The sequence below is a fragment of the Heterodontus francisci genome, chromosome 36 (genome assembly GCF_036365525.1).
Source record: "Heterodontus francisci isolate sHetFra1 chromosome 36, sHetFra1.hap1, whole genome shotgun sequence".
Taxonomy (NCBI): Eukaryota; Metazoa; Chordata; class Chondrichthyes; order Heterodontiformes; family Heterodontidae; genus Heterodontus; species Heterodontus francisci.
Window position 1 is genome coordinate 21,373,883 of NC_090406.1, and position 27,195 is coordinate 21,401,077.

General features: G+C 42.0%; 1 protein-coding gene across 4 annotated transcripts in view; it reads left to right on the forward strand.

Annotated features, from left to right (window-relative positions):
- The first annotated feature begins 7,318 nt into the window (after nt 1–7,318).
- Nucleotides 7,319–27,195, forward strand: part of LOC137351652 (GRAM domain-containing protein 2B-like) — a 103,955-nt gene continuing 84,078 nt past the window's right edge. For 3 of the 4 annotated variants that reach the window (XM_068016316.1, XM_068016315.1, XM_068016317.1), the window contains exon 1: nt 7,319–7,409. In XM_068016316.1, coding sequence (XP_067872417.1) covers nt 7,339–7,409 — 71 coding nt within the window. In that variant the 5' untranslated portion in view covers nt 7,319–7,338. Of the gene's footprint in view, nt 7,410–24,149; nt 25,524–27,195 lie in introns of those variants that run through there. The other variant, XM_068016319.1, reaches the window with a different exon arrangement.

Here is a 27,195-nt window from a genome sequence, read left to right on the forward strand (position 1 = left end):
AGAGGTCGTGAGTTTGGAAGGTGCTGTCTAAAGAGCGTTGGTGCGTTGCTGCAGTGCATCTTGTAGATGGTACACACTGTTGCCACTGTGCGTCAGTGGTGGAGGGAGTGAATGTTTGTAGATGGGGTGCCAATCAAGTGAGCTGCTTTGTCCTGGATGGTGTCGAGCTTTTTGAGTGTTGTTGGAGCTGCACCCATTCAGGCAAGTGGAGAGTATTCCATCACACTCCCAATTTGTACCTTGTAGATAAGGACAGGCTTTGGGGAGTCAGGTGGTGAGTTACTCGCTGCAGGTTTCCTAGCCTCTGACCTGCTCTTGTACCCACGGTATTTATATGGCTACCCCAGTTCAGTTTCTGGTCAATGGTAGCCCCTAGGATGCTGATAGTGGGGGATTCAGCAATGGTAATGCCATTGAATGTCAAGGTGAGATGGTTAGATTCTTACTTGTTGGAGATGGTCATTGCCTGGCACTTGTGTGGCGCAAATGTTACTTGCCACTTATCAGCCCAAACCTGGATATTGTCCAAGTCTTGCTGCATTTCTACACTGACTGTTTCAGTACCTGAGGAGTCACGAATGGTGCTGAACATTGTGCAATCATCAGCGAACATCCCCACTTCTGACCTTATGATTGAAGGAAGGTCATTGATGAAGCAGCTGAAGATGGTTGGGCCTAGGACTCTACCCTGAGGAACTCCTGCAGTAATGTCCTGGAGCTCAGATGATTGACCTCCAACCACCATAACCATCTTCCTTTGTGTTAGATATGACTCCAGCCAGCAGAGGGATTTACCCCTGATTCCCATTGACCTCCGTTTTGCTAGGGCTCCTTGATGCCATACTCGGTCAAATGCTGCCTTGATATCAAGGGCAGTCACTCTCACCTCACCTCTGGAGTTCAGCTCTTTTGTCCATGTTTGAACCAAGGCTGTAATGAGGTCAGGAGCTGAGTGGCCCTAGCGGAACCCAAACTGAGCGTCACTGAGCAGTTTATTGCTAAGCAAGTGCTGCTTGATGGCACTGTTGATGACACCTTCCATCACTTTACTGATGATTGAGAGTAGACTGATGGGGCGGTAATTGGACAGGTTGAACTTGCCCTGCTTTTTGTGTACAGGACATACCTGGGCAATTTTCCACATTGCAGGGTAGATGCCAGTGTTGTAGCTGTACTGGAACAGCTTGGCTAGGGGCGCGGCAAGTTTTGGAGCACAGGTCTTCAGTACTATAGCCGGAATATTATCAGGGCCCATAGCCTTTGCAGTATCCAGTGCCTTCGGTCGTTTCTTGATATCACGTTGAGTGAATCGAATTGGCTGAAGTCTGGCATCTGTGATGCTGGGGACTTCAGGAGGAGGCCGAGATGGATCATCAACTTGGCATTTTGAAGATTGTTGCAAATGCTTCAGCCTTATCTTTCGCACTGATGTGCTGGGCTCCCCCATCATTGAGGATGGGGATATTTGTGGAGCCACCTCCTCCAGTTAGTTGTTTAATTGTCCACCACCATTCACGACTGGATGTGGCATGATTGCAGAGCCTAGATCTGAGCCATTGATTATGGGATCGCTTAGCTCTGTCTATTGCACGCTGCTTATGCAGTTTGGCATGCAGATAGTCCTGTGTTGTAGTTTCATCAGGTTGACACCTCATTTTGAGGTATGCCTGGTGCTGCTCCTGATATGCTCTCCTGCACTCTTCATTGAACAAAGGTTGGTCTCCAGACTTGATGGTAATGGTAGAGTGGGGGATATGGCAGGCCATGAGGTTACGGATTGTGGTTGAGTACAATTCTGCTGCTGCTGATGGTCCACAGCGCCTCATGGATGCCCAGTTTTGCATTGCTAGATTTGTTCGAAATCTATCCCATTTAGCGCAGTGGTAGTGCCACACAACACAAAGGAAGGAATCCTCAATGTGAAGGCAGGACTTCGTCTCCACAATGTGCCGTGGTCACTCCTACCAATACTGTCATGGATAGATGCATCTGCGGCAGGCAGTTTGGTGAGGACGAGATCAAGTATGTTTTCCCCTCGTGTTGGTTCCCTCACCACCTGCCGCATACCCAGTCTAGCAGCTATGTCCTGTAGGACTCGGCCAGCTCGTGCAGTAATGGTGCTACCAAGCCACTCTTGATGATGGACATTGAAGTCCCCCACCCAGAGTACATTCTGCACCCTTGCCACCCTCAGTGCTTCCTCCAAGTGCTGTTCAACATGGAGGAATACTGACTCATCAGCTGAGGGAGGACGGTAGGTGGTAATCATCCATGTTGACCTGATGCCATGAGACTTCATGGGGTCCAGAGTCGATGTTGAGGGCTCCCAGAGCAACTCCCTCCCTACTGTAGACCACTGTGCCGCCACCTCTGCTGGGTCTGTCCTGCTGGTGGGACAGGAAATACCCGGGGATGGTGATGGCAGAGTCTGGGGCATTGTCTGTAAGGTATGATTCCATGAGTATGACTATGTCAGGCTGTTGCTTGACTAGTCTGTGGGACAGCTCTCCCAACTTTGGCACAAGCCCCCAGATGTTAGTAAAGAGGACTATGCAGGGTCGACAGGGCTGGGTTTGCTGTTGTCGTTTCCGGTGCCAAGGTTGATGCCGGGTGGTCCGTCTGGTTTCATTCCTTTTTATTGACTTCGTAGCAGTTAGATAGTGGCTTGCTAGGCCATTTCAGAGGGCATGTAAGAGTCAACCACATTGCTGTGGGTCTGGAGTCACATGTCAGCCAGACCAGGTAAGGACAGCAGATTTCCATCCCTAAAGGACACTAGTGAACCAGATGTGTTTTTACAACAATCGACAATGGTTTGATGGTCATCATTAGACTAGCTTTTTAATTCCAGATTTATTAATTGAATTCAAATTCCACCTTCTGCTGTGGTGGGATTTGAACCCATGTCCCCAGAGCAGTACCCTGGGTCTCTGGGTTACTAGTCCTGTGACAATACCACCACGCCACCGCCTCCTCTAATGAATGCAGACATAATGGGTTGGATTTTACCAGGCCCTCAATGGCATGATCAGTCGCGGGAGGAGCCTGAAGATGCCTCTGGATGAGGCCCGCTATGAAGCTCGACGCGGGGAGGGCCCGGACCGATCCTCCCAACAGTGGTGAGGCTCCGTGGTGGCTCCCCCATCGCTGTGCAATGGGACCACAATTTAAATATGCAAATGAATAAAATTAATGAATTTACATACTTTAGCTCTAATCTTGAGGGCCCACCGTGATCTTCGGCGAGGCAGCCGACACTCCCCCGACTTCAGATCCCTGTCTGGAGAAATGTGGCACCACACTGGTGGGGAGGGGTGAAGTGGTAAGTTTGTCAATGCTGGGTGCAGGGGGAAGAAATGGGATCAGATAAACATAATGTGTGTAGGGGATGGTGGGAAAGGTTGAATCTTAAACTTTGTGCAGTTTGAGGGGGGAAAAGGTCAAATGTTAAAGGTAAGTGTTTTGGGGGCGAAGGGCAAATAGTTATTGTAATTGTTATTGGGGGGTGGGAAAGGGGCGTTAGAAATTTATTTATTTAATTTTGGGGGTTAGGTCTTTATAAATTTAAATTGGGCAGCAGGGCTGGCTGCCCATTAAAAATAGCGCCTGCGCACAGGCAGCTGACTCCATTGCCAGGGACGGACAGCCCACCCCCTCCATGAGATAGTGGGGGGGGGGGTTGGGTGGCAGGCTGCCCCAGCTATTTAAATAAGCCGCTGTACTTGAGATTGCAGCGGCTGTTTGGTGTGTGGCACACCGTTTTTTTGAGCTCACTGCCGATATCCAGAACTGTTCTGATGAAGGGTCACAGACCTGAAACGTTAACTCTGTTTCTCTCTCCACAGATGCTGCCAAACCTGCTGAGTATTTCCAGCATTTTCTGTTTTATTGTATTCATAATTAGTTGGGTGGTTTTGTCAGGGTCAAAATAGGCATTTCTGTAACTTGTTGACAACTGTTGTTTGATCTGGTGTGGTGCCTGTTTGTGTGATTTAGTCCACTCCCACTTGGTGGTCTATTTTGCATGGGGGGTGGTGCAGATAACATAGCGAGGTCAGAAATGAAACACCTACAGTACGTGATGAGTCCTAGCAGGCTCTTGCATTACTGCACGTTTGTAGGATCTGCAGCTTTTGCAAATGGTTTCAACTTTCCATGGATCAGGTGACACTCGTCTACCCCTGAACACATGATCAAAGAATTCAATTCTGCTTTCATTGAACGAGTGATTGTCTTTGTTCAAGGTGAGGTTAGGTTCTCCGAGACATTGTAGGCTTGCAAGTAAGCATGTCTTGGGTTCACTTTCAGTGTGACTATAGATGAGAATGTCATCACTGATGTTCAGCGTGTCTTCAAGTCCTTGACATGCAGACTGAATCATGTGCTGAAATACCTCAGCTGCTAAGTTGACTCCAACGTTGAGGCTCTTGTATTGGAAAAGTCCGATGTGAGTGGAGAATACCGTAATTCTTCTGCAAGCTCGATTTGACGGTAGCCTGCATTAAGGTCAAGTTTAGCAAAGTGCTTAGCACCATTCACTTTCTATATATCATTGATTGTTGGTGTCAAGTGTCTTTTTCGTTGTATGGCTTAGTTTGGTGATCACATATCAACACAGATTTTAATCTGGTTCTCACTCTTGGGTTTCTCGATGACTTTTACTGGTGAGACTCAAGGGGTAGGCTCATTCCCAACTTTCTCATTAATGTCAAGGTCAAGTAGCGCTGAAGTGCCTTCTCTGTCTGCTTCCTGACATGAAATCGTATTCATCACCATTGATGCGCGACTGGGGGCACATTTGGGTCTACATGCAGCTTGCATGTAACACCTTTCAGCTTGCTGATATCAGTGAAGCAGTTAGCATACAGTTTGAGAATGTTATTGTTATTTGTAGGAATCGTGTATGTGACTGCAATCATATGCAGATTTATTGCTGTGTGAAAACTGATGTGTGTCACATTCTCCAGATATGACATAGAATACAGCATTTGATCTGGTGTCTTTGAATGAGACTGGCGTTTCAAAAGTCCTGAGACCTTTCAGTGGTTTGTCACTGTTGTAAGGGAAAATTTTGTATTCCCTGATTTGCAGAGAATGGGGCAATCCTGACATTTGTTCAATGTTTTGTCTTCCATTACATTGACAGATGCTCCTGTATCTATGAGAGCATCTACATCTGAGCAGCCAATGGCCACTGTCACACGTGGCTGGTTAATGTGTCCGAGAGACAGCACAAAAATATATTCAGGGTCATCCAACTCTGCATTGGCTACATTCTCTCACCCTTTTGTGGTACGCATATGTGACACCCTTCTGTTGCTATTGGTCTTAGTAGTTGATTTTGCTGATGAGCAACAAACATGAGCAAAGTGGTTGGGTTTTCCACAAGCTTTACACTGTTTACTAGTAGTAGGACACTCTTTCCAGTATGAGTAAGCACCATCACAGTGGAAACATCCTTTGGACAAATCGCAACTCTGTGAGACTACTGTTGTTGCTTTGCAAGTGGTTTTCTGCCACGGAAGCGATGAACAGTGATCACAGGAGTTGAACTTGGAATGCGGCAGTTACTGTTGGCAGCCTTAACTCTGAGAGTGATAGTGATCTTGCTAACTCCAACAGCTCTGATAGCTTTCTGTCTTTCTCGAGTGTTTTTCAGCACAGTTGATTAGAGACAACCTTCGATTATTTGTGATTTGATTTCCCGTTTGACATGTTCAACATCACTGAAGCCACGTTTGGTTGTTAGTTACCTGAATCATGTGCAACATTGATCAATTGTTTTGTTTCTTTCTTGCTTAGTGTGTCAGAAGACAATTGATTCGTATATGGTATTTTTCTTGGGCGTCTTGTAGATTATTAATGCAATTTTTGCTGAGTCGTACTCATTTTGCTCAGGCATAAGTGTCTCAAAGATATCCTCTAATTCTTCACTTCCATAGTGGAGAAGTAAGGCCTTTTTTCTTTTGTCATGTGTAATTGATGGTGCATGATCTAAGGTCTGGTATCTTGTTCCTTTCAAAGAAAAACTTCTCTGTAATGATCTGAGATTTGTTTTTGCTCATCCCAAGCTGGAGTGCCTCCTGTGTGTGTCTAACATAGCCACAATTTTGTTCCCTCAATCTCTAACTTAAAATGCTGTCTGCAGAAAGTAGACAAACACCTTCCAAAAACTTCATACCTGAAAGCAATGTGTCCTATTTTTCACCATCCTAGTTGCCATTGTGATGTTCTTGGGAAGAATAGTAAGATTCAGCCAGTTAGTAAGTCAGAACTACTGCAAGTGCTGCTAAAACATGGATTCCTTTTTATTCTCTCTCTTCCAATCTCCCTCTGCAGGTATATGTGTGTATAACAGCCTCAAGTGGACAAAATGCACAATGCAATTCTCAATACACTGTAGTATGAATACAGCGTTCATTGTAGAATGTGCCATTGTGGAAAGGGCATTAAAGCCATAGGGAGTGTGCATTGGAGATTCATCAGAATGTTGCAAGGGATGGACATTTGAATTAGATTTAAATACCTTCGTGACCTCATCGACCACCCCCAATAAAAACTCTGGAACCTCCTCTTGCCTTATAAGCGGAACAAGATGTAGGGAGAATGGGTTAGTTTACTTTGGCGAACAGCTGGCACAAACACAATACCCCCACCCCACCCCCCTGTATTGTATTCTCTTTAGTTCTACTGTGAACATAAAAGCGAGTTTCATGTGCATGCAGTTATTAGTGTGTAAATGACCCAGCAATTTGTGGCGAGCAGGAGATATCCTATGCGTTGCCAATCACTACAAATTGCTGGAAGTTTTACGGCACTTTACTGTTCGCCTCGCAATAACTCCCTTCGTGTGAGTTTCAGGAAATTGGTGCATTCGCACGGTTGAAGTCTTCAACACTGAAACGTTAAAACTGTTTCTTCCTTCACAGATGTTGCCAGACCTATTGAGTATTTTCAGCAGTTTCTGGGTCAGATTCCCAACATCTGCAGTATTTTGCTTTTTGTCAGAAAATAAAGTATGCGCACACTTCAGCAAAAAAAAATCAGATTGCAAACTAGGTCGAGTGCGTTGTTAGTTTTAGTGTTAGTTTGGTTAAAGCATTTCACACACTCTTTCCCAGCCGCTCGCCCCCGTTTCTAATTGTGGTTGATAGTTAGGGCGATGGTGGATCAGGTGAGTTATGAATGACATTACCTGTAATTTGCAGGATCAGAGTTTGTACCGAAGATCCTGATTCTCTCATTGGTCAAACTCGTTAAAGGGTTTCCTCCCACAAATAAATGTGAAGCCAGCCGGAAACAAGCTGATTACAATCAGACAGCTGGTTTAAAGTAAATATGTATGAGATGTCAGACAGCAGCAAATACTCACTTAGAGTAAGCTTCTGGAAACGGCATCAAAATAAAAGGTAAGATGATATATTCCCTTATACCCCGAAGGTAAGATTTGAAAGGCTTGGATTTTGGCTTTCTCAGATGAAATGATTAATTGGACAACTTGATGGGTGTTTTATTTTAAAGAAGCTACCATTTGTCAGATGTTGGATGCTGCAGCACATTTAATATTTTTACTTGCTTAAAACCATTGAGGTACAACCCAGTTTATAACATTCTCAGAAAATGGGGGAGATGGAGAATCAATTACTGATGGATGGATTAAAGTTCATTACGAGAACTTAATAATTGAAACTGTATAAATTCACTTATGCTTTGTATGTTTTGTTCTGTATATTTTTTCTTAACATCGTAGCTGAACTTTTTATACAAATTGTACAACCGTACAAAGTCTGCTTTCATGCAGGGTGGTGGTAACTATACTTACAGTAAAGTTCCCCTTCCAACTGTTATTAGTCATTCACAGCGGCAGACTGTCTTAATCCAGTTAATGTCATTAAATCACACTTTACATTGTAATGAAAAGATATTTTGTCTAATAAGTAGTCCTTAATTGATGTCTAGTCTCAAACCTCTATCTCCATCAGGATCTTTCTTGTCTCTTGCTCTTTTTTATCATTGCTGCTCTGGTCATTGCACCTCTGAACTCTTGCCAGCTGAAGAGGCTTTAAGGAAAAACTGGCCAATGATCGATGATCCTACTCCCATCTGTAGCTGCCAACCTCTCTCTCTCCAGCAGAACCTTTCTTGATCCCTTTTTCATAGAAAGTACTGTGGTTAGTTATACTCTGGGCACTCTCCTCATGTTCCCTCTATTGTGCTTCCAAGCTTCTTCATGCTCTTCCTCTTTATTGTGTTGAAGTCATGAGACAATGTGCCATCAACTTCTCTAATTTTGCTCTTTCCCAATACTTCAAAACCTCTTATCATTCTTTTTTTCATCATGCAATCTTTTGGCTTTTCACATCCAAGCTTGGTGTCACCTAACCACTATGTCTCGCTTTACTGATTCTTCTCTTCTCCAATGGGCGGCACAGTGGCGCAGTGGTTAGCACCGCAGCCTCACAGCTCCAGGGACCCGGGTTCAATTCTGGGTACTGCCTGTGTGGAGTTTGCAAGTTCTCCCTGTGTCTGCGTGGGTTTTCTCCGGGCGCTCCGGTTTCCTCCCACAAAGCCACAAGACTTGCAGGTTGATAGGTAAATTGGCCATTATAAATTGTCACTGGTATAGGTAGGTGGTAGGGAAATATAGGGACAGGTGGGGATGTTTGGTAGGAATATGGGATTAGTGTAGGATTAGTATAAATGGGTGGTTGATGTTCGGCACAGACTCGGTGGGCCGAAGGGCCTGTTTCAGTGCTGTATCTCTAATCTAATCTTCTCAGTTCTGCCTTGACCTTCCATCTCAGTTTTTGCGGTTATGTAATTTTTTAAATTCTTAATTGGTCAGTTTTTAAAATGGGAAAAGTCCATTAAACCTATCCAAGCTTATCATGTATACTCAATCATGCAAATCGTAGTATTCTGCTGGTTCAATTGTGTAGAGGAAACAAGGTATTGAAAATGAATATAAATTAGAGTAAGAGTTTTTTAAAAAAAATGTTGCATAAGGAAAGCAAATCAATACTCTTCTAGTATGGTACATCCCCAATGTCTATAATGTTTGAGGATCTAAGTGTATTTACACTACAGTGGTAGTGTTGATTCTAAAACAATTTTGCTTAGCACTGAATCCAAAGTTCTTGATATAAATTTAGAGTAAAGGCCCAACCCAACTGTGCAATCCGAATCAAATTCCCTCCTCCAGTTTGGGTCTATTATTCCAGTGTTAATTCTTCTCTAGTGAGAGATAGTCATAGTCAATGCTGTTTCATAAATCCAGAGTTGCTGAGCTAAGAACAAGGTACTGTGCAGTTGAAGCTATTTATTATACCTATCAGCCTCTCTGCAAGGAAACTAAAGCTGTGGTTACAGTCAGAGTTTCAAGGTTAAAGATATTTCATTAAACTCTGAGGCAAGGATGAGGTATAGTACCATATTGATGTAAAACAAGGCTTCCTGTGTGGTTTGGAGATGCATCTAAGTGACTGTTTCCCACGGGTGAGCTATAATACCCAAAAGATCCAATATTCTATTGATAGAATGCTAGTTAAAGAAGTAATGACATCCATCAAATGTATACAATGGGGTAGAACCTTTCAACTGCCATCTAATTAAAGCAGAGTTACAAGCTTTTGACATAATCTCAAGGAAAACCAAAACTCATCAGGTTGCAGGTAACACTGGTCTATGTATTCCTCCATTTTTAATGTCTGCTTTATTTCTGGTTTTGTTGTGGTGTTCTCTGCCTTACTGATGTGTTAGGAGCTAAGGTCAACTAACAGTTTTTGCAAAGAGTGGTGAGCTATATTATTTGCAGAACAGAAATAGATCATTTGGCCCAACAGGTCCATGCTGGTATTTTATGCCCCACATGAGATGTCAATAAAACCCTGGTGTGTTCCCTATCTATAGAATTGTTAAAACCATACTCTTCACTCCATTTCTGTATAGGGCTAGTTTAAGTGTAGAGTAAGAGTGATCTATAAACTGTTGTACATTTGTTACAATCTTGTGCAGTCAGATGTTATTTTGCTTTTGTCAAATTTTTGTCAAAAACAAATGCATGATTGAGGTAAGAGGGATTGTGAAGGCTGTAAAGTACTTAAAGGATGTCACAAATCCCATAAATCCAAAGCTCAGTCTATTGCTGCTGTTCATCTGAACCCAACATTGTGCTATTTGCCTCATTAATTTTCAAGTCAGTAAGAACATAGGACTGGATTTTTCTACTGATGCTACTGGAGCCGACAAGGATAGGGAGGGAGGGCAGGTGGGTGGGGGCAAACAAAAGTAGAGGGATCCCACCTTTGCATTAACTGGCCTGAAGTAGCTGAGGTGTCTGGGTCCCATTTTTTTGTTTTTTGTTCCTGCATTCTGGTGATTATTTCCCTCTATACACTGTGGATGATCATCAGTACTACAAATGGTGATGCAATTACAGACAGCTGCATTGTAAACCTCAATGGAAATGAATACAGACAGCACTACAATGAGAGTGGTCAGCTTTATTCTCTACCTGTTTAACAAACAATTTTTTTTGCACACTGTTCATTGCTTTCAGATGTTGTTCCTTGATCCTTTTATAAATTATTTTGCAAAAATAACCAGCTCCACAGGACTTCCCTCACAGATTTCTGCCTAAACGCAACTAATGTATCTCCAGCAATGATTTATCTTCCTATCCTGTACCACTAATTCTGAAGCCACTCAATAATCAATCTTTGTCTTCCCCCTCTTCCTTATTCATACACCATTTTTGCATATTATAGCAAGATAGTCTCCTTGGGTTCAGTGTCACTGTCTGCTCCTGAAAGCACCTCTTATGTCATTATGAACCAGAGTACGCCTTTACTTTACCAATACTTTGGAAATGAAGCGAGATTCAGGGGCTGAGCAGTTAAACCCTCCCCACTGTATCCCTTTTTACTGGAATGTATCAGTGCAACCATCTCAACTTCAGTCGATGGAAGGATTCTCAGTGGGGCTGAAGTTATGAATCACCGGACAATTCTATTTAATATTAAACAGGTAAGTAAACAATATGCCGATAAACAGTATACTTGCATACATATTTTATTACACTCGATGTCAAATTAGCAAAGATGCTTCTCCTGTGCTAACCCTCTACACATAATTGATCTTAAAAACGGGATTGTTGAGTTTTTTTGCATGGCAAACATTGCCACGGCACTTCTGAATAACCCTGTATCTGCACTGGCTTCGAACTGACTGGACTAGGAGAAAGTCGGCCTCCATTTTATTATTCATAAGCCTTTGAAGATGCACCAATATGAAAAATTTATTTCACAATTACATTTTCGATGGTCGGTTTTCACAGGTTGTGAATTACATAGGAAGTTTGAATGAATGGAAGGCTCGACTCATTAATCCATGTCCAACGTTTCAGTGTATTAGGTGGGTCCCTATCCAAGTATAATAACAGCAATCTCAACATGCATGCCAGGACCTTCTGAACTAGCATATCTGTCTGAGCATGAGGGTGTCAGATTCTGATACATGCCTTGCAGTAACTCCCTTTTGTGCTGTATGGCATAGTCATAGAGCTATACAGCACAGAAACAAGCCCTTTGGCCCATCGTGTCCATGCTGGCCATCAAGCACCTATCTTTTCTAATCTCATATGTTTGGTGTCCAGCGTGAATCAAATAAATCAACTTTGACAAAAACGCTACACCCTCCCCTTTCTCATCTACATGCTGGCTTTCAGTGATGTCATCCGCAAGCACGTGGTGAATATGCATGTGTGTGGTGATAAGGCCCAGTTCTATCTCTCAACTACTTTATTTCATCCCATGACTACCTCTGTGCTGTCAGACTGCCCGTTTGCATCAAGACATGAAATGAGACAGAATTTCAGTGATCTGAGGTTGGTCTTTCCAACGCCATCATATTTGATCCTGCACTATAGTGGTAAAGCCTTTAACTGCATTTTATCATCCTCCTGAAGGAATTCCTCCCTAGATATTTCTACCTGCTCCACAAAGATTCATGATCAAAAGTGTAACTGTTGGCAAGAAAGTATAAACTTAAAATATAAGCTTAATCCAGTCTTATTTGTGTACTTTTTTTGACTTTTCATATTTAACTCCACTTGGTTGAGATCTTTAAATCCAAGTTACTTTTTGCCCTTTTCTCCATTAGAAATTTAAAAATAAGACCCCCAAACACAGAAAGCAAAATTTCAACAGCTTTCCTGGAACTCTGCCTAGAATTTCCAGTATTCTGAAACATCATTTCACAGGTATGTTTCAAAAGGCAGGAGGGACTTGTAGCCAGCATATCTTGCTCAATTTTACAATATCTGACTTATCAAATTAACTATCTTTTGGCTCAGCTTTTGCCAATTTCATGTTATTAACCTTGGCCTTGTTGATTGGCAGCATACAAAGGTCTGAGAACTGTCCTTGAAAGTGTCGCAATATGTATTCTGAAAGTTGATGAGAACTGATTCTGGTATGCATCATAAATTGCCCATCACGCCACCTCTTGTCACTTGACACGACCAATTCTAACTTGTACTGCTAACTTTTCACTGATAGCTGATTTGTTTTTCTCCAAAAGTGTTAAATTCAATCTTGTATGCTTTCAATTTGTTTTTTGTTTGTATTTGAGGTCTGTAAGAGTAAGGATCAATTTATGTCCATGATTTATCATGATAAAAGTAGTAACTTGCTCATCCTACTGCTAAGTGCTAGTTTAATTTTGATTGGACCTTGCTTATTTTTTATAAACCATCATTTGAACTGCATGTGATATGACAAGGTCCTTTTGCAATTGTATTGTACCTGCAAGTTGCTCTCCAGTGGATAAATAAAGGACCATCAGTTTTCATAATCAATAAATGATTTCAGCTCTTTATGGGTCATGCAGCCACTAATATCAATTTTATGTAGTACTTCAGTATGTAAGGAAAAATTATAAAGAACCTATGAGAAAAATGTAACCGTTTACAGGAAAAACATTTCACAAGACGAGAGCCCTGACCATAAGATAATAAAAGTAACTATTTCTGTAGGGCCACGATATTCCTGCAACAACGCAAATATTTGAGCTCAATGTTGGCCATCTGAGGACCCTCAAACTCACCCTAGACATTGAACCCATTAACATTAATTGCTTTCAGGACACAGCAAGCAGCCTGCCTTAAGTGGTTGCTTTGCAATGAAAATGTATTTGTTTAGGGATAATTTGAAGTGGCATGACGCATACCAGACAGCAATTTGTATCCTTCGATTATACGGGAAAACAAGTTCACAGATACAAACAAAGGAAAGATTCTTGCTATCCATGCACTAATCAACTTAGTGAGCAGCCATATCTCCTAAACAGGTGCTTAAAAAATTTAGACCTTATTTGAATTATGGCAGAATTCCTATCAATCATATTTTCATCCTTTTTTATGATCGCAATCTACATTAACTGACTTGCTTATATCTATTATTTGGGTCTTTATAGAATTTTTAAAGCCTGGACCATGTGACCTTTCAATCTTTTTCTCAATGAGAACAAATTGAATTCTTTCAGATTCTCCTTGTAGTTTTGATGTTTACATCCAGGATTAATTCTTAATGTTCTTTCTCAAGATTTCTCCAATCCATCAGTATCCTTTTTGAAGGCAGGGCAGCCAAACTGCACACAATATTCCAAATCAAGCCTTTCGAAAGAATTGTTGAAATAGCTGGTTTTTGTAGCATCACACTGACTGAATTCATTGAGTTATTGATAATTGCACTCATCCTTTTCCAACTCTGAACTCCAAACAAAACCATTCTACATATCCAACCTGAGGTGCATTGTCCTAAAGCCCCATTACCCTGTTCTGATGAAAGGTCACTAACCTGAAACGTTGCCTTTGCTTCTCTCTCCACGGATGCTGCCAGACCTGCTGAGTATTTTCCAGCACTTTTTTTTATTTCTATTGCATTGTCCTAAATTTGTTTTGGTGCTCTGAGACACTGGGGTGATTTTTATTTTCTCTGTCTCTCAAAAGTTGGGGCTCCCTATTCTTTGCCTGAAAAAATGGATGACTAGCAATTGAAAATCTGGTCGGGGAGCAAGCTGCCATAGCTGCCCCATTGATGTCTAAGGCTCACCTATCCAAGTAATAGGACCCCCAAATACAATCTTCAGGTACTAATGGGTAGTGGATTTGCTGTGCACACTCTGGCCAGTTGTACTGGATATTGAGCCAATGAACCGGTGATCCTAAAAGGGAACGAGGCCATTACAAATATATAGTTTTAAGAAATCAGCTTGGGAAGCTTTCAATTTTTGAAGCCCAGTGTAGGCACCCCTCCCTGTCAGCCAGTTCCCTTGAAGAGATTTATTTTGACACAATTTATTTGAATGGTAATAATTCATGATATAAATATGATACAAAGGTCTAGGCTCCCTGACTGGAGGGTATTTCTGGTAGGTTGGAATCTCTGACTGGCCTTGAGATTTCCCCTGCTGGATTTCTAGTCCCAGGACCATTAACAAGTGGGAAGAAGTCTCTCCTGCCAGGTCTGTCCCAGGGAGTTGTACCAGGATGGACTTGCTGCAACAGGCAAATGGGAGCAGTTGAGCTACCCGAAAAGACAACTTTTTGGCCTCAGAAATATAATTTTTAGTAATAGGGCTTGTGCACAGCCACTTTCAGAACCTGTGTACAGGGCGTTCTCTTGAAGCCTTAAGGTCCCCTCTGCTGATCCTTAATTACTGGATGCTGGGCCTTAATGTGAGGCCTGGACAAATGTGGGAAAAGCAACAAGAGGAATGCATCAATTTACCACACCCGACCCACATATAGGAAGGAGTGTTCTGTACCAAAGGGACAGAAGGCAGTGAGGAAGCCCTGAGTAGCATTTTGGTTCCTCAACTCTTCTAAATCTGCAAAAAAGCAGTAAGTTGAAGGTGACAAATTGTTGACTTAATCATTGGAAAATTTCCAAAGTTTCAAGTTATGGACGTATGACATATCCTTCGATCCCAAAATGTTTTCAAGTTTACTGTACAGCTTTTGAGGCCAGCTGTTTTATAGAATTCTTGATGACTTTACCATTTAAATACTGAACCTAAATTGGCACTAAATCAGCATTCATGTATGGAAACACTAAATCTAATCAATATACTTTATTTAATCAATTTGAACTAACAAGCTTGACTGGTACATCCCAAGTTTGCCTTTTTCTTCAAAAGGAATATTCATACAGAAATGTTTACATTAATGTAATAGGGGTTGGTGGCTATTCTTGGCTTCCACTCAGCTCTTATTACCAATTTGAGATGGCATATGGGGAACTGTTGGATAAAATAAAAGTTAAGTTGCAATTATTAATCTCTACAGATGGGCATCATGCCATCTGGAAGCATTCTCAACTGTCCACAATTACAGGCTGAATTTAGCAATTTGCTAAGCAAAACAACTTGGATCAAACAAATCCTTCTATTTCATTCACACAGTCAGTCATTGTGGCACAGAGGAGGCCATTTGACCCATTGAATCCATGCTGCCTGTCTAGAGCAATCCAGTCAGTCTCCCTCCCCTGCTTTATCCCCATAGCCCTGCAGGTTTATTTCCATCAAGTGCTCAACCAATTTCCTTTTGAAATTATTGATCGTCTCTGCTTCCACCACCATTGTAGGCAGTGAGTTTCAGGTTATTACCACTCACTGCGTTTACAAAAAACAAGTTCTTCCTCACATTTCTCCACCCCCAACCCCATATCTCTTGCCCAAAACCTTGAATCTGTGTCCTCTAGTCATTGTATCATCAGCTAATGGGAACAGTTTTTCTTTGTCAACCTTATCTAAACCGGTCACAATCTTGTACACCTTTTGTCAAAACTCTCCTCAATCTCCTTTTGCTCCAAGGAGAACAACACCAGCTTCTCCAGCCTAACCTTGTAGTTAAAATGCCTCAGCCCTGGAACCATTCTGGTAAATCTCCTCTGCACCCTCTCAGGACCCTCTCATTCTTCCTAAAGTATGGTGACCAGAAGATGGTCACCATACTCCAGTTATGGCCTAACCAGAGCTTTATACAGCTTCAGCATAACTTCCCTACTTTTGTACTCAAAGCGCTATTTATGGAGCCCAAAATCCCATATGCTTTGCTAACCACTCTCTCTCTTTCCTGCTACCTTCAAAAATTGATGCATCTGCACTCCCAGGTAGCTCTTCCTGCACTCTCTTTACAACTGTGCCATTAAGTGTATATTGCCTCTCTCTATCCTTCTCCCAAAATGCACCATATCTCACTTCTTTGTATATATGGGGAGATAGTGGCATAGTGGTAATGTCATTGGACTGGTAATTCAGAGGGCCAGGCTAATGCCCTGGGGCCATGGGTTCAAATCGCGCCATGGCAGCTGGTGAAATTTAAATTCCACTAATTTTTTAAATAAAAACTGGAATTGAAAACCAGTCTCAGTAATGTTGCCATGAAGTTATCATCGGTTGTCATAAATACCCATCTGGCTCATGAAAATCTGCTGTCCTTACCTGGTCTGGCTTACATGTGACTCCAGATCCACAGCAATGTGGTTGACTCTTAACTGCCTTCTGAAATGGCTTAGCAGTCTACTTAGTTCAAGGGCAACTAAGGATGGGCATCACTTGCTGTTTTCTGTCCTTAAGCCACGTTTTTATCCAAGCTGATGCTGATCTTTCTATTCCATGAGCCTCAATTTTGTTAACCAGCCTTTTATGTGGTATTTTGTCAAACGCTTTCTTAAAATCCATAAAGACAAACATCTGTTGCTTTCCCTTCAATCTTCTGTTACTTGATCAAAAAATTCAATTAGAGTAATCTAGCACGAACTGCCTTTTACAAATCCATACTGGCTCTCCTTAATTAACACAAACCTTTGCATGTATCTGTTTGTTTTTTTCCCCCCTGATTTTACTGTTTCGAAAACCCTACCAGCCACTGATATCAAACTGACTGGCCTGAAACTACCAGGAATGTACATGCACCCTTTCTTGGACAAGGGTGTCACATTTGTCACTCTGCAATCCTCTGGCACCTCCCCTGTATCGAGGGAAGATTGGAAGATTATGGCAAGTTCCTCTGCTATTTCCACCCCTACTTTCCTTGGTAACCTGGGATGCAAGCCATCTAAACCAGCTGACACTCTCCACTCTAAGCATAGACAGAATGTAATGGAAAGGTTGGTTATCAATTTTCATCCCATCCTTTACTTCCACCATTTCCTCTTTGATATTTTGCCAGCATCATCTTCCTTGGCAAACACTGATGCAAAGTGACTTAATAAATTATTGCCAGCCAAATGCTACAAATTACTAAATCAATGATTTAAAAAAAATAATTCATTCATGGGATTTGGATGTCACTGGAAAGTTCAACATCTGTTGCCCATCCTTAATTACCCTTGAGAAAGTGGTGGTGAGCCACCTTCTTGAACCGCTGCAGTCCATATGGTATAGGTACGCCCACAGTGATGTTGAGGAGGGAGTTCCAGGATTTTGATCCAGTAACAGTGAAGGAATGGCGATTTATAGTTCCAAGTCAGGATGTTGTGGAGCTTGGAGGAGAACTTGCAGGTGGTGGTGTTTCCATCCGTCTGCTGCCCTTGTCCTCCAGGTGGTAGAAGTCATGTGTTTGGAAGGTGCTGTAAAGGAGGCTTGGTGAGTTGCTGCAGTGCATCTTGTAGGTGGTACACACTGCTGCTGCTATGTGCTGGTGATGGAGGGAGTGAATGTTGAAGGTGGTGGATAGGGTGCTGATCACTTTTTCCTGGATGATGTCGAGCTTCTTGAGTGATGTTGGAGCTGTACTCATCCAGGCAAGTGGAGAGAATTCTATCATGCTCCTGACTTGTGCCTTGTGGACAGGCCACAGTATTTATATGGCTGGTCCAGCTAAGTTTCTGGTCAATGGTAAGCATGCACCACCCCCCCTACCCAACCCAGGATGTTGAAGGGGTAATTCAGCAATGGTAATGCCATTGAATGTCAAGCAGAGATGGTTAGATTATCTCTTGTTGGAGATGGTCATTGTCTGCCACTTGTATGGCATGAATGTTACTTGTGTTACGGCACGACCGCCCAAAACAAAGCCCCCAATCAAAATATATGATTCTGATTGTGGTGGGAGCAATGCACTGCCAATTCAGTCCCATCACTCCACAGGTCACAACATATATCTTTAAGCTTTCCCAAATCAAAGAAAGCCACAGTCGAGTTGAATAATCGAGTAACTCCCGAATGAGGTGGACCAAACCAGGTATCTTTAGATATTAACAAATTAACTTTGTTAGAAAAAAAACTAAAATCTTAAACACTAAGATAAACAACATTTAAAAATAAAAATAACAAAGTCCTTGTAGATTTACGCTTCCTGACGAACAGTCCTCCTGATTCAAAGTCTACTTGTAATCTTCCAGGGTCCAATGAGGTAAGGAAAACAGTTCTTCGTTGACACGCCATTCAGTTCAATATTTGAAGCTTCATATTCTTCTTCCTTCCAGCGATGACCACAGCAGATCAACAATTTGCAACCACTTTTTTTTTTTTTTAAAAATCAATCTGCTTAACTTTTAGAATTTTAAGAGGTAAAAATAGTCAGTCTAAATTCACTTCCTTCAGTTTAAACTAACTGAGAGATCGCTCTTTCAGTACTGGCTGGCGCGGTTGTGTTAATTCTCTGTGTCTCTCAACTGTCTCTGCAAAAGCCAGTTGTTCAAAAGTCATTCGCAACATTGTATGTCCTGTCTTCGGTCTCAGAATGGTTGTATCCAGGGCAACTAAAATGAAATTATACTCAGTAACTCCTGAAGCTTGCTGCCTTAAAGCAGTACTGATCCTTTGCTGTTTTAAAGACACACCACATATTTCCCAGAGAACAAAAAAAGGATCATGACACTTGCTAATCAGCCCAAGCCTGAATGTTGTCTAGGTCTTGCTGACAGGTTGCAAATGGTACTGTACAATCATCAGTGAATATCCCCACTTTTGACCTTTTTATATTGGAGGGAAGGTCATTGAAGCAGCTGATGGTTGGTCTAGGACACTACCCTGAGGAGCTCCTGCATCAATGTCCTGGGGTTGAGATGATTGGCCTCCAACAACCACAACTATCTTCCTTTTGTGTGAGGTATGATGCCGGCCAGTGGAGTGTTTCCCCCCGATTCCCGTTAACTTCAATTTTGCCAGGGCTCCCTGATGCCACACTCGGTCAAATGTTGCCTTGATGTCAAGGACGGCCACTCACTTCACCTCTTGAATTCAGCTCTTTTGTTCATGTTTGGACCAAAGCTGTAATGAGGTCTGGAGCAGAGTGGTTCTGACAGAACCCAAACTGAGCATTGGTGAGCAGGTTAGTGCTGTGCAAATGTCATTTAATAGCACTATTGACGACACTTTTCATCACTTTTCTGTTGATTGAGGGTAGACGGATGGGACAGTAAATGGCTGTATTGGATTTGTCCTGCTTTTTGTGGACAGGAAATACCTGGGTAATTTTCCACATTGTTGGGTAGATACCAGTGTTATAGCTGTACAAAGGTGTATTTGAATTGCCATGGTGGTTTTACGAGTGTTGGCACAGCTCTGCCATGTTTACATTTAGTTTAGTTTAGAGATACAGCACTGAAACAGGCCCTTCGGCCCACCGTGTCTGTGCCGACCATCAACCACCCATTTATACTAATCCTACACTAATTCCATATTCCTACCACGTCCCCACCTGTCCCTATATTTCCCTACCACCTACCTATACTAGGGGCAATTTATAATGGCCAATTTACCTACCAACCTGCAAGTCTTTGGCATATGGGAGGAAACCGGAGCACCCGGAGGAAACCCACGCAGACACAGGGAGAACTTGCAAACTCCACACAGGCAGTACCCAGAATTGAACCCGGGTCGCTGGAGCTGTGAGGCTGCGGTGCTAACCACTGTGCCGCCCCCGTTCTCCAGCTGGAACCAAGCAGAAGCAAATCTGGCAGATAAGACTTGCAAACTAAAAAAGGGTCTGTACTGCTGCCAGAACAAAGTAAGGCTGGTTGTATTTCTAACTGCACTTGATTGCAACTGACTGCAGTTCTGTTTATTTTAAGAAAGTAGAGTGAGGACAGACATCAGGATTGATCCCTCCACAAGTCTCAACAATTTTTATTGTCAACTCCACCCAACCAGTTCAGCCTGTGTTGGAAGATGCTTGGAAATGTAATGATTCTCTGACCAGGAATCTGACTTGAGTTGAGATGGGAAAACCAGTGAACCCTGACTACAAGACCACCAGCAAATGTTTATTAATACACATAAGAACATAAGAAATAGGAGCAGGAGTAGGCCATTCAGCCCCTCAAGCCTGTACCGCCATTCAATAAGATCATGGCTGATCTGCCCCAGTCCTCAACTTCTCTTTCGGCCTGCTCTGCCTAACCCTCAATTCCCCGAGATTTTTGAAATCTATCTACCACCTCCTTAAATACATATAGTGACCTCGCCTCCGCAACTCTCCTGAGACAGAGAATTCCAGAGATTCACCACCTTCTGAGAGAAGAAATTCCTTTGCATCTCAGTTTTAAATGTGTGCCCCCTAGTTCGAGATTCCCCCACTAGTGGAAATATCTTCTCAACATCTACCCTGTCAAGCTCCCTTAAAATCTTATGTTTCTGTAAGATCACCTCTCATTCTTCTGAACTCCAATGAATAAAGACCTAACCTGTTTAGCCGCTCTTGATAAGAATCAGCCTAGTGAACCTTTTTCTGAACTGCCTCTAGTGCTAATTTATCCTTTATCACGTATTGCAGTTTGAAACATTCATGCTTCAGTAGTGCCTGGGGGTAAAATTTCCATCAGATTCTCCCAATCTTTCGTACCTTCAGAGGAAGATTGGGAAGAAATCCCAGAGAAACAATGTAAATGCCGGTTTATATTTTTTCTGTGATTTCCTGTCTTGAATGCAATTGGTGATTGAGAGAACCCTTTTGTGGAAACTTTATCTCTTTGTCAAAGAAAAAGAGAAATTCCTGTTGGAGCTACCAACTAAATTACTTTGCAAATTTAAAACTTTTTCAAGCCTGCTCTTCCAAACTTGGTAACCTTCTACTAGTTACTAGTAAGGTCTCCACCTTGATAGTGGAGCAGGAAAGTTCAGAAAAAAAGCTATTTCTAGCTCTAATATCTGAACTTCAAGTAACACTGATGCCTCGTGGAAGCTCTGAGACACAGTTAGGAAGATTTTTTTTGACATCTGTGGCAGCAAAATGAAGTGATCATTGATAAGGTAAGTGATTCAGACTGTGTATTTGGCTGAAGGTGTAGTTTTTTCACTTGATGTTTATTTATCCCACTCCTTGGGTAAGGCCTGGTGGCCAGAAAACTGTAGTATAAGGGTCTGAAAGGGTTAATATTTGGGACAATGAGAGTAACACCTTCCACTGTGGTGGTGATGTAAGAGATCACATGTAAGGGCTTGGGGAGAAGCTGAAAGCATCATGGAGGGTAAGAGCTGGACAGGCTTCTGGAAAGTGTATATAGTTCATGTAAATATAACAAATGAATTACTGTTTAGATTTCCAACAATTCCGCGATCTCTGTAAACCAAGCTTAACCTTGCATCTGAAATGTTAACTACTGTATGGTGGCAGCAGTGAACAGATCCAGAAGATTTTAAGAAGCCTAATCTGGTACAGTAGCACCAAAAGACTGCAGAGATCATGGAGAGGCTGTGAAGAGCTCGAGAGCTGATATGTAGATGACAAAAAGGCATAGAGAGTCGGTGAATTGGCCGCACAGGCATTCAGGCTGCACCACAGAAATGTGGTGGTTTGAGTAAAATCCAAGTCCAACGCTTGCAGGCACTGAGTCACAGAACCGAGCGATGGTCGGGGATCAGGTGAGCAATCTTTGGAAAAGGGTAGAAACATTGTCTAACTTCACACTGGGCAGGCAAAACAGGGAAAAGCCAAATCGTTGAAGGGCAGATCCAAAGTTGGCAACCATTACTTGAGCAGACTACAAGGGAAAAGTGTGGGAACACTTCTATAGCGAGAATGAAAATGTATCAAAGAAACAAAATGGCCTTCAGAGTTTAGGAAGGATATGAATCCAAATATACAATGTCTGAAAGGTTTGAGAATTTGGAAGGACCTAACCAGATTCTGAATTGGTCTCTGTGGAGGAGAAGATTTTTAAGATACGAATAGCTTCCCAGCTGCACAGCATGTCTGAAGCTGAACAAGTAAACACTTTGTACTCAATAGGTATGATTGCTGATGTGATTGCAAGGCAGGGCATCCATGAAGCTTCCGATAAGTTTGTTTTACAAGCTTTCGATAAATAAATATTTTAATTTAAGAAGCAATAAGATTTTGAGGCCAAGGTGAAAGAAGGGTCCAGAAACCAGGTGATTCGGTGGATACTTTCATTAACGAATTGTACAGACGGGCTGAAGAACGTGGGTATGAAGAACTGAAGACAGAACTGATGAGACAGCATAGTTGTGGGCATTGCGGGTGAACCGCTAACGGATTTATTACAGTCAAAAGAAGACCTCCTCCTGGAGAAGGCGATACGGATTGCCAGACAAGCAGAGGTTTGTAGGCAGAATGGAGCGATCCTGAGGGGAAGAGAAACTTTGTGTCAGAAAATCTCTGATCACCGTGCAGTTCCTGAAGCCCAGAACTGCAAAACAGTCTCCAGACAAGAAGGTGCTAGACGCCATGAAACCCTGCCAGTGTTGTGGCATCAAAAAGACCCACAGTCACAAACCGTGTCAAGCAACAAAGCAGAATTCTTTAATTTTGGAAAAATGTGTCAAAGCAAGTCCTCTGCAAAAAGCAGTCAAATGAAGGGAACAAGCTCCATTGAAGAATAAATCAGGAAATTTCCTTGGGGAGATGAATGACCCTTAACAGGCATTCTAGTCAGTCGGTATTTATGTCAACAGACATATTACCAATTTTAAATTAAACACTGGAGCAAGTGTCACAGTTTTTTGTCAGAACGAATCGTTCTGACACGTTGTTTGCAACCAACAGACACTCTGTTACTTGTTCCAGGAGGGATTGAACTGAAAATCAAGGGAAAGCTACAGACAACAGTCCAGTACGAGGGAAAGCAGATATTGGTAACACTGTTTTATAGAACCAAGAATTCTCTCTTTTAAGCGTGTTTAGATTTTCATCTTTATTGAAAAAAGATGAAATCAAGCAACAAGAATCTATGAGCCACTTTCAAGCAGTCTTTACAAAACTATATTCCGGTCTAGGAAGACTGAAGACTAAATACAGCATTTCGTTGAGAGGATGTTAAACCCTTATGTATCTTTATGCCTAGTAAGATACCACATCCATTGCTGAAGCTAGTCCAAATACAGCGAGAAGAGATGACCAGGATGGGAGTCTTTTCTCCCATCATGAAACCAACAGAGTGGTGCTCTGGAATGGTTCCAGTTCCTAAATCAAACAGTACTCTTCGCATTTGTGTAGACCTAACTTAACTTAATAAGGTTGTTGCAAGGGAAATTCATCCAATGCCCTCCAGCAGATGAAAGCTTGGCAAAGTTATCCAAAAGTGTTCTGTTCACGAAACTTGATGCAAATAGTGGCCTTTGGCAAGTTCCATTGGACGATAAGTCAAGATTACTGGCAACCTTCACTCCATTTGGAAGATTTTGTTTTAATCGTTTACCATTCAGTATAACATCTGCATTGGAAATATTCCAATGGACTATGTCAAACATTTTACAAGGCCTTTTTTAAAGGAGTAATATGCCATATGGACATCTTTTAGTCCATGGTGAATCTGTCGAACAACACGACCTGAGGGTTAGAGCAGTTTTGAATTGCCAAGAAGAAGGAGGCCTAAAGGCCACACTTAACGAAAAGTGTGAATTCTCAAGAACATCCATTTATTTATTTCTTGGGACACGTTGTTAATAACAAGGACATAATGGCAGAGCTGCAAAAGACGAGAGCCATTAATGAATTCCTACTTCTGTCCAAGATCTTTAACCATTCCAAGAAATGGTTGATCAATTGGCAACATTTTTGCCCAATCTAGCACAAGTTACTGATCCCTTACGACAACTCTTAAAGAAAGATCAAGCATGGTGTTGGCATGCACATCAAGAGCAGACATTTTGAAGGATCAAGGAAATGCTGGTTTGGCCAGAGTTCTTAATGCATTATAACCCTTCACTTCCAACCACAATTGCAGTAGACGCCTCATGTACAGGGCTAGGGGCAGTCCTTTTTTTTTTTTCAAGAACAGTCAGGTGAATATAGAAGACTGGTCTATTCATCACGAGCACTGTCAGAGACTGAGACAAGGTATGCTATCATCGAGAAAGAAGCTCTCACAGTCACGTGGGCTTGTGAAAAGTTCTCTGATCATATTATGGGCTTAAAAGTTGTAATTGAGACAGAGCACAAACCCTTTAGTTTCCTTACTGAACGAAAAGGAACTCGCTAGAATGCCTCTGAATCCAGAGATTCCAGTTGAGGCTAATGAGATTCACGTACAAAACAGTGTTTGTACAGGGCAAGGTGCAAACTTCTGCAGATGAGCTAGAGCTACTGTTTCACAACAGGATGTTAACTTTGTGGACGAGACTGCATTGTACTCTGAGTATACTGCCTCACAATGGTTGGCAGGACACAAAAGCTCCAAGAAATTCATCAGGATCAGAAGCGAGATGAGGAAGGCATCCGAAAATGCACATGTTGCAGACAAGGTTGACCACAGCAACCTCCCAGTGGTAAAGTACTGAAAATTTTCTTCAAGTTCAGGAAGCACTTCACTATTGTGGATGATTTGCTGGTGTATAATAACAGGCTGGTGATTCTAGTTTCACTCTGGCCAGATATCCCGCAAAGATTACACCAGGGCCACATGGGTTTCATGAAATGCAGAGCACGAGCTCAGTCGTCCATCTGGTAACCAGGGATATCCAAAGATATTGAACAAATGATCTCCAATTGCCAGGTATGCTCAGTGCATAGATCAGACCAGAGGAAACTCCTTATTTCGACACAACTTCCAACCAGACCATGGGAATGTCTAGGGACGGATCTATTTATTTTCTACGGGAAATACATTATAACAATTGACTATTTTTCAGGATGGATTGAAGTGAAAAAGTTGTATGTGACACCTACAGAATCTGTCATTTGAGTTTTACAGGAGATCTTTGCAACGCATGGCATTCCTGACAAAATTGTGTTAGATAATGGACCACAATTTGCGAGAAAATGTGGATCCGAACTATTAAAGCGTTGTTGAAGAAAAACAAAGATTTCAAACAGCACTCTTAGCCAATGGAGTAGATCTCTAGTTTATGTGGATTGGCACCGTCCGAGCTGTTTATGAGGAAGAAGTTCAAAACTCAACTTCCTATCTTACCCAAAAAAAAACTACTTCCAGAGCTAGAAGTCCAGGATTATCAGGGAGTTCAAGACAGAGAAGTCTTGTAGGAAACAACAAGCTCAGAATTACAATAGGAGATATCGTGCCAGAAGCCTACCCAAGTTGATGGAGGGGAAAAAGGTATGATATGAGACCAAGACCGAAAAGGAGTAATTATCCAGTGAGATGGAAATTATCAGATCTTATTTAGTACCTTCTGAAGAATGTACTGTAAGATGAAATAGGAGAAACCTTATTCCTATTCCTCCAAAAATGTCAATCAGTCAGATATTTGGATGAACCAGTTGTAGATCCTGAAGTTCTGAGAAAACCGGATACTACAAGCCTCCAATGAAGGTCGTCCGAGTCAATGGCCAAGAGTTCAGAGACTACTGATCTTCCGAGTCTGACAAGAACATGATCAGGGAGAGTCATAAAGCTTCCTGACCGACTCGATCTGTATCAGAGACTTGGGGGGAGATGTAGTATAAGGGTTAATGTTTTGGGACACAGAGTAACGCCTCCCACTGTGACGCTGATGTAGTCGGCCTGGGGAGAAGCAGGAAGCATCATGCAGAGTAAACTAGACAGGCTTATGGAAAATGTATCTAGTGCCATAAATGACTGACTAACTCTATAAATGAGTTACTGTTTAGATTTACAATGACTCTGAGCTATCTGTAAACCAAGCTCAACCTAGCATCTGAAATGCAAGCAACAATATACAACAAAAATAAGTTGCAGGTTGTTGGTTAACAACTGCATATATAAAAGCTAGTGTGTGCCTTTTTTTTTGTTGTTGCTTGTCTTGTGCTGGGACATCGTTCTCGCAATCTAAACAAGGCAGTTTTCACAGGTCCTCGGACAATATTGTTGAACCACTGTCACCTTGTTTTCTGAACACTTTTGTTTTCAGCTGTAAGGCATTTGCTTCATATGGGTAATCTGTTGAGAATGGCACAACTGCCAGATTTCCCTGGTGCCAAATAGTTTTGCATGTGTAACTCTACACCTTTCCTTTTTATTCTTGAAAACAGCAATAGATCAGCTTTCTGCCAGAAACTGTCTTGCATGCAACTAATTGGACATTTTTATTTGGCTATGATTTGCTTGTAGTACTTTGATTCTGGATTGCTTGTTTTGAATGTTTAAGTCTGATTGACTTGGTCTATAGTCATTCTTGGAAACAAATACCTGGTATTTGTGTAGTAAGGACTCCGTAAACTGATACATTCACTTAAATATTTTTCCATTGCCAGGGATAAGCCCCAGTTTTCAAAATGTTACGTGTATTCTGGATTCATAATAAATGGCCCAGACTTTGCAGTCAGTGGCGAAGTGACAGCGCTCACTGCTGACTTCGAAGATAAGTTTGCACTTTACCAATGTGATGGTGCGGATGAGAATTTCACTTGCAAGGATGGAGGATTCCCTCACTGCATGGGCCTCAGTGTGGCTCAGCAGTGTTCTCTAGCAGGCAAAAAGAACAGATCACATGGTGCAATAATTAGAAGCCACACCCACAGAATCTGTCAAAACTAAGCTGCACTATCTGTCACGTTAAGTCATTGGAACGAAAGACCGTCATAAATTTGAGAACCATTTTTTAAAAAAGTCATACATTTATATGTTTTTTAAAAAAAAAGTCAGATAAATGGTATTAGTATCATGGTTTTAACAAAAGTTATAACCCTCCCCTAGCTGTTTTGAAAGTTGAAATGCTTTCCAGTACTAGTGTCCTCATTGGCTCTGACTTTTTAATTATTTGCCAAGTGACTTTGGAGACTCTTTCCACCTGGAAACACCAGCCCTA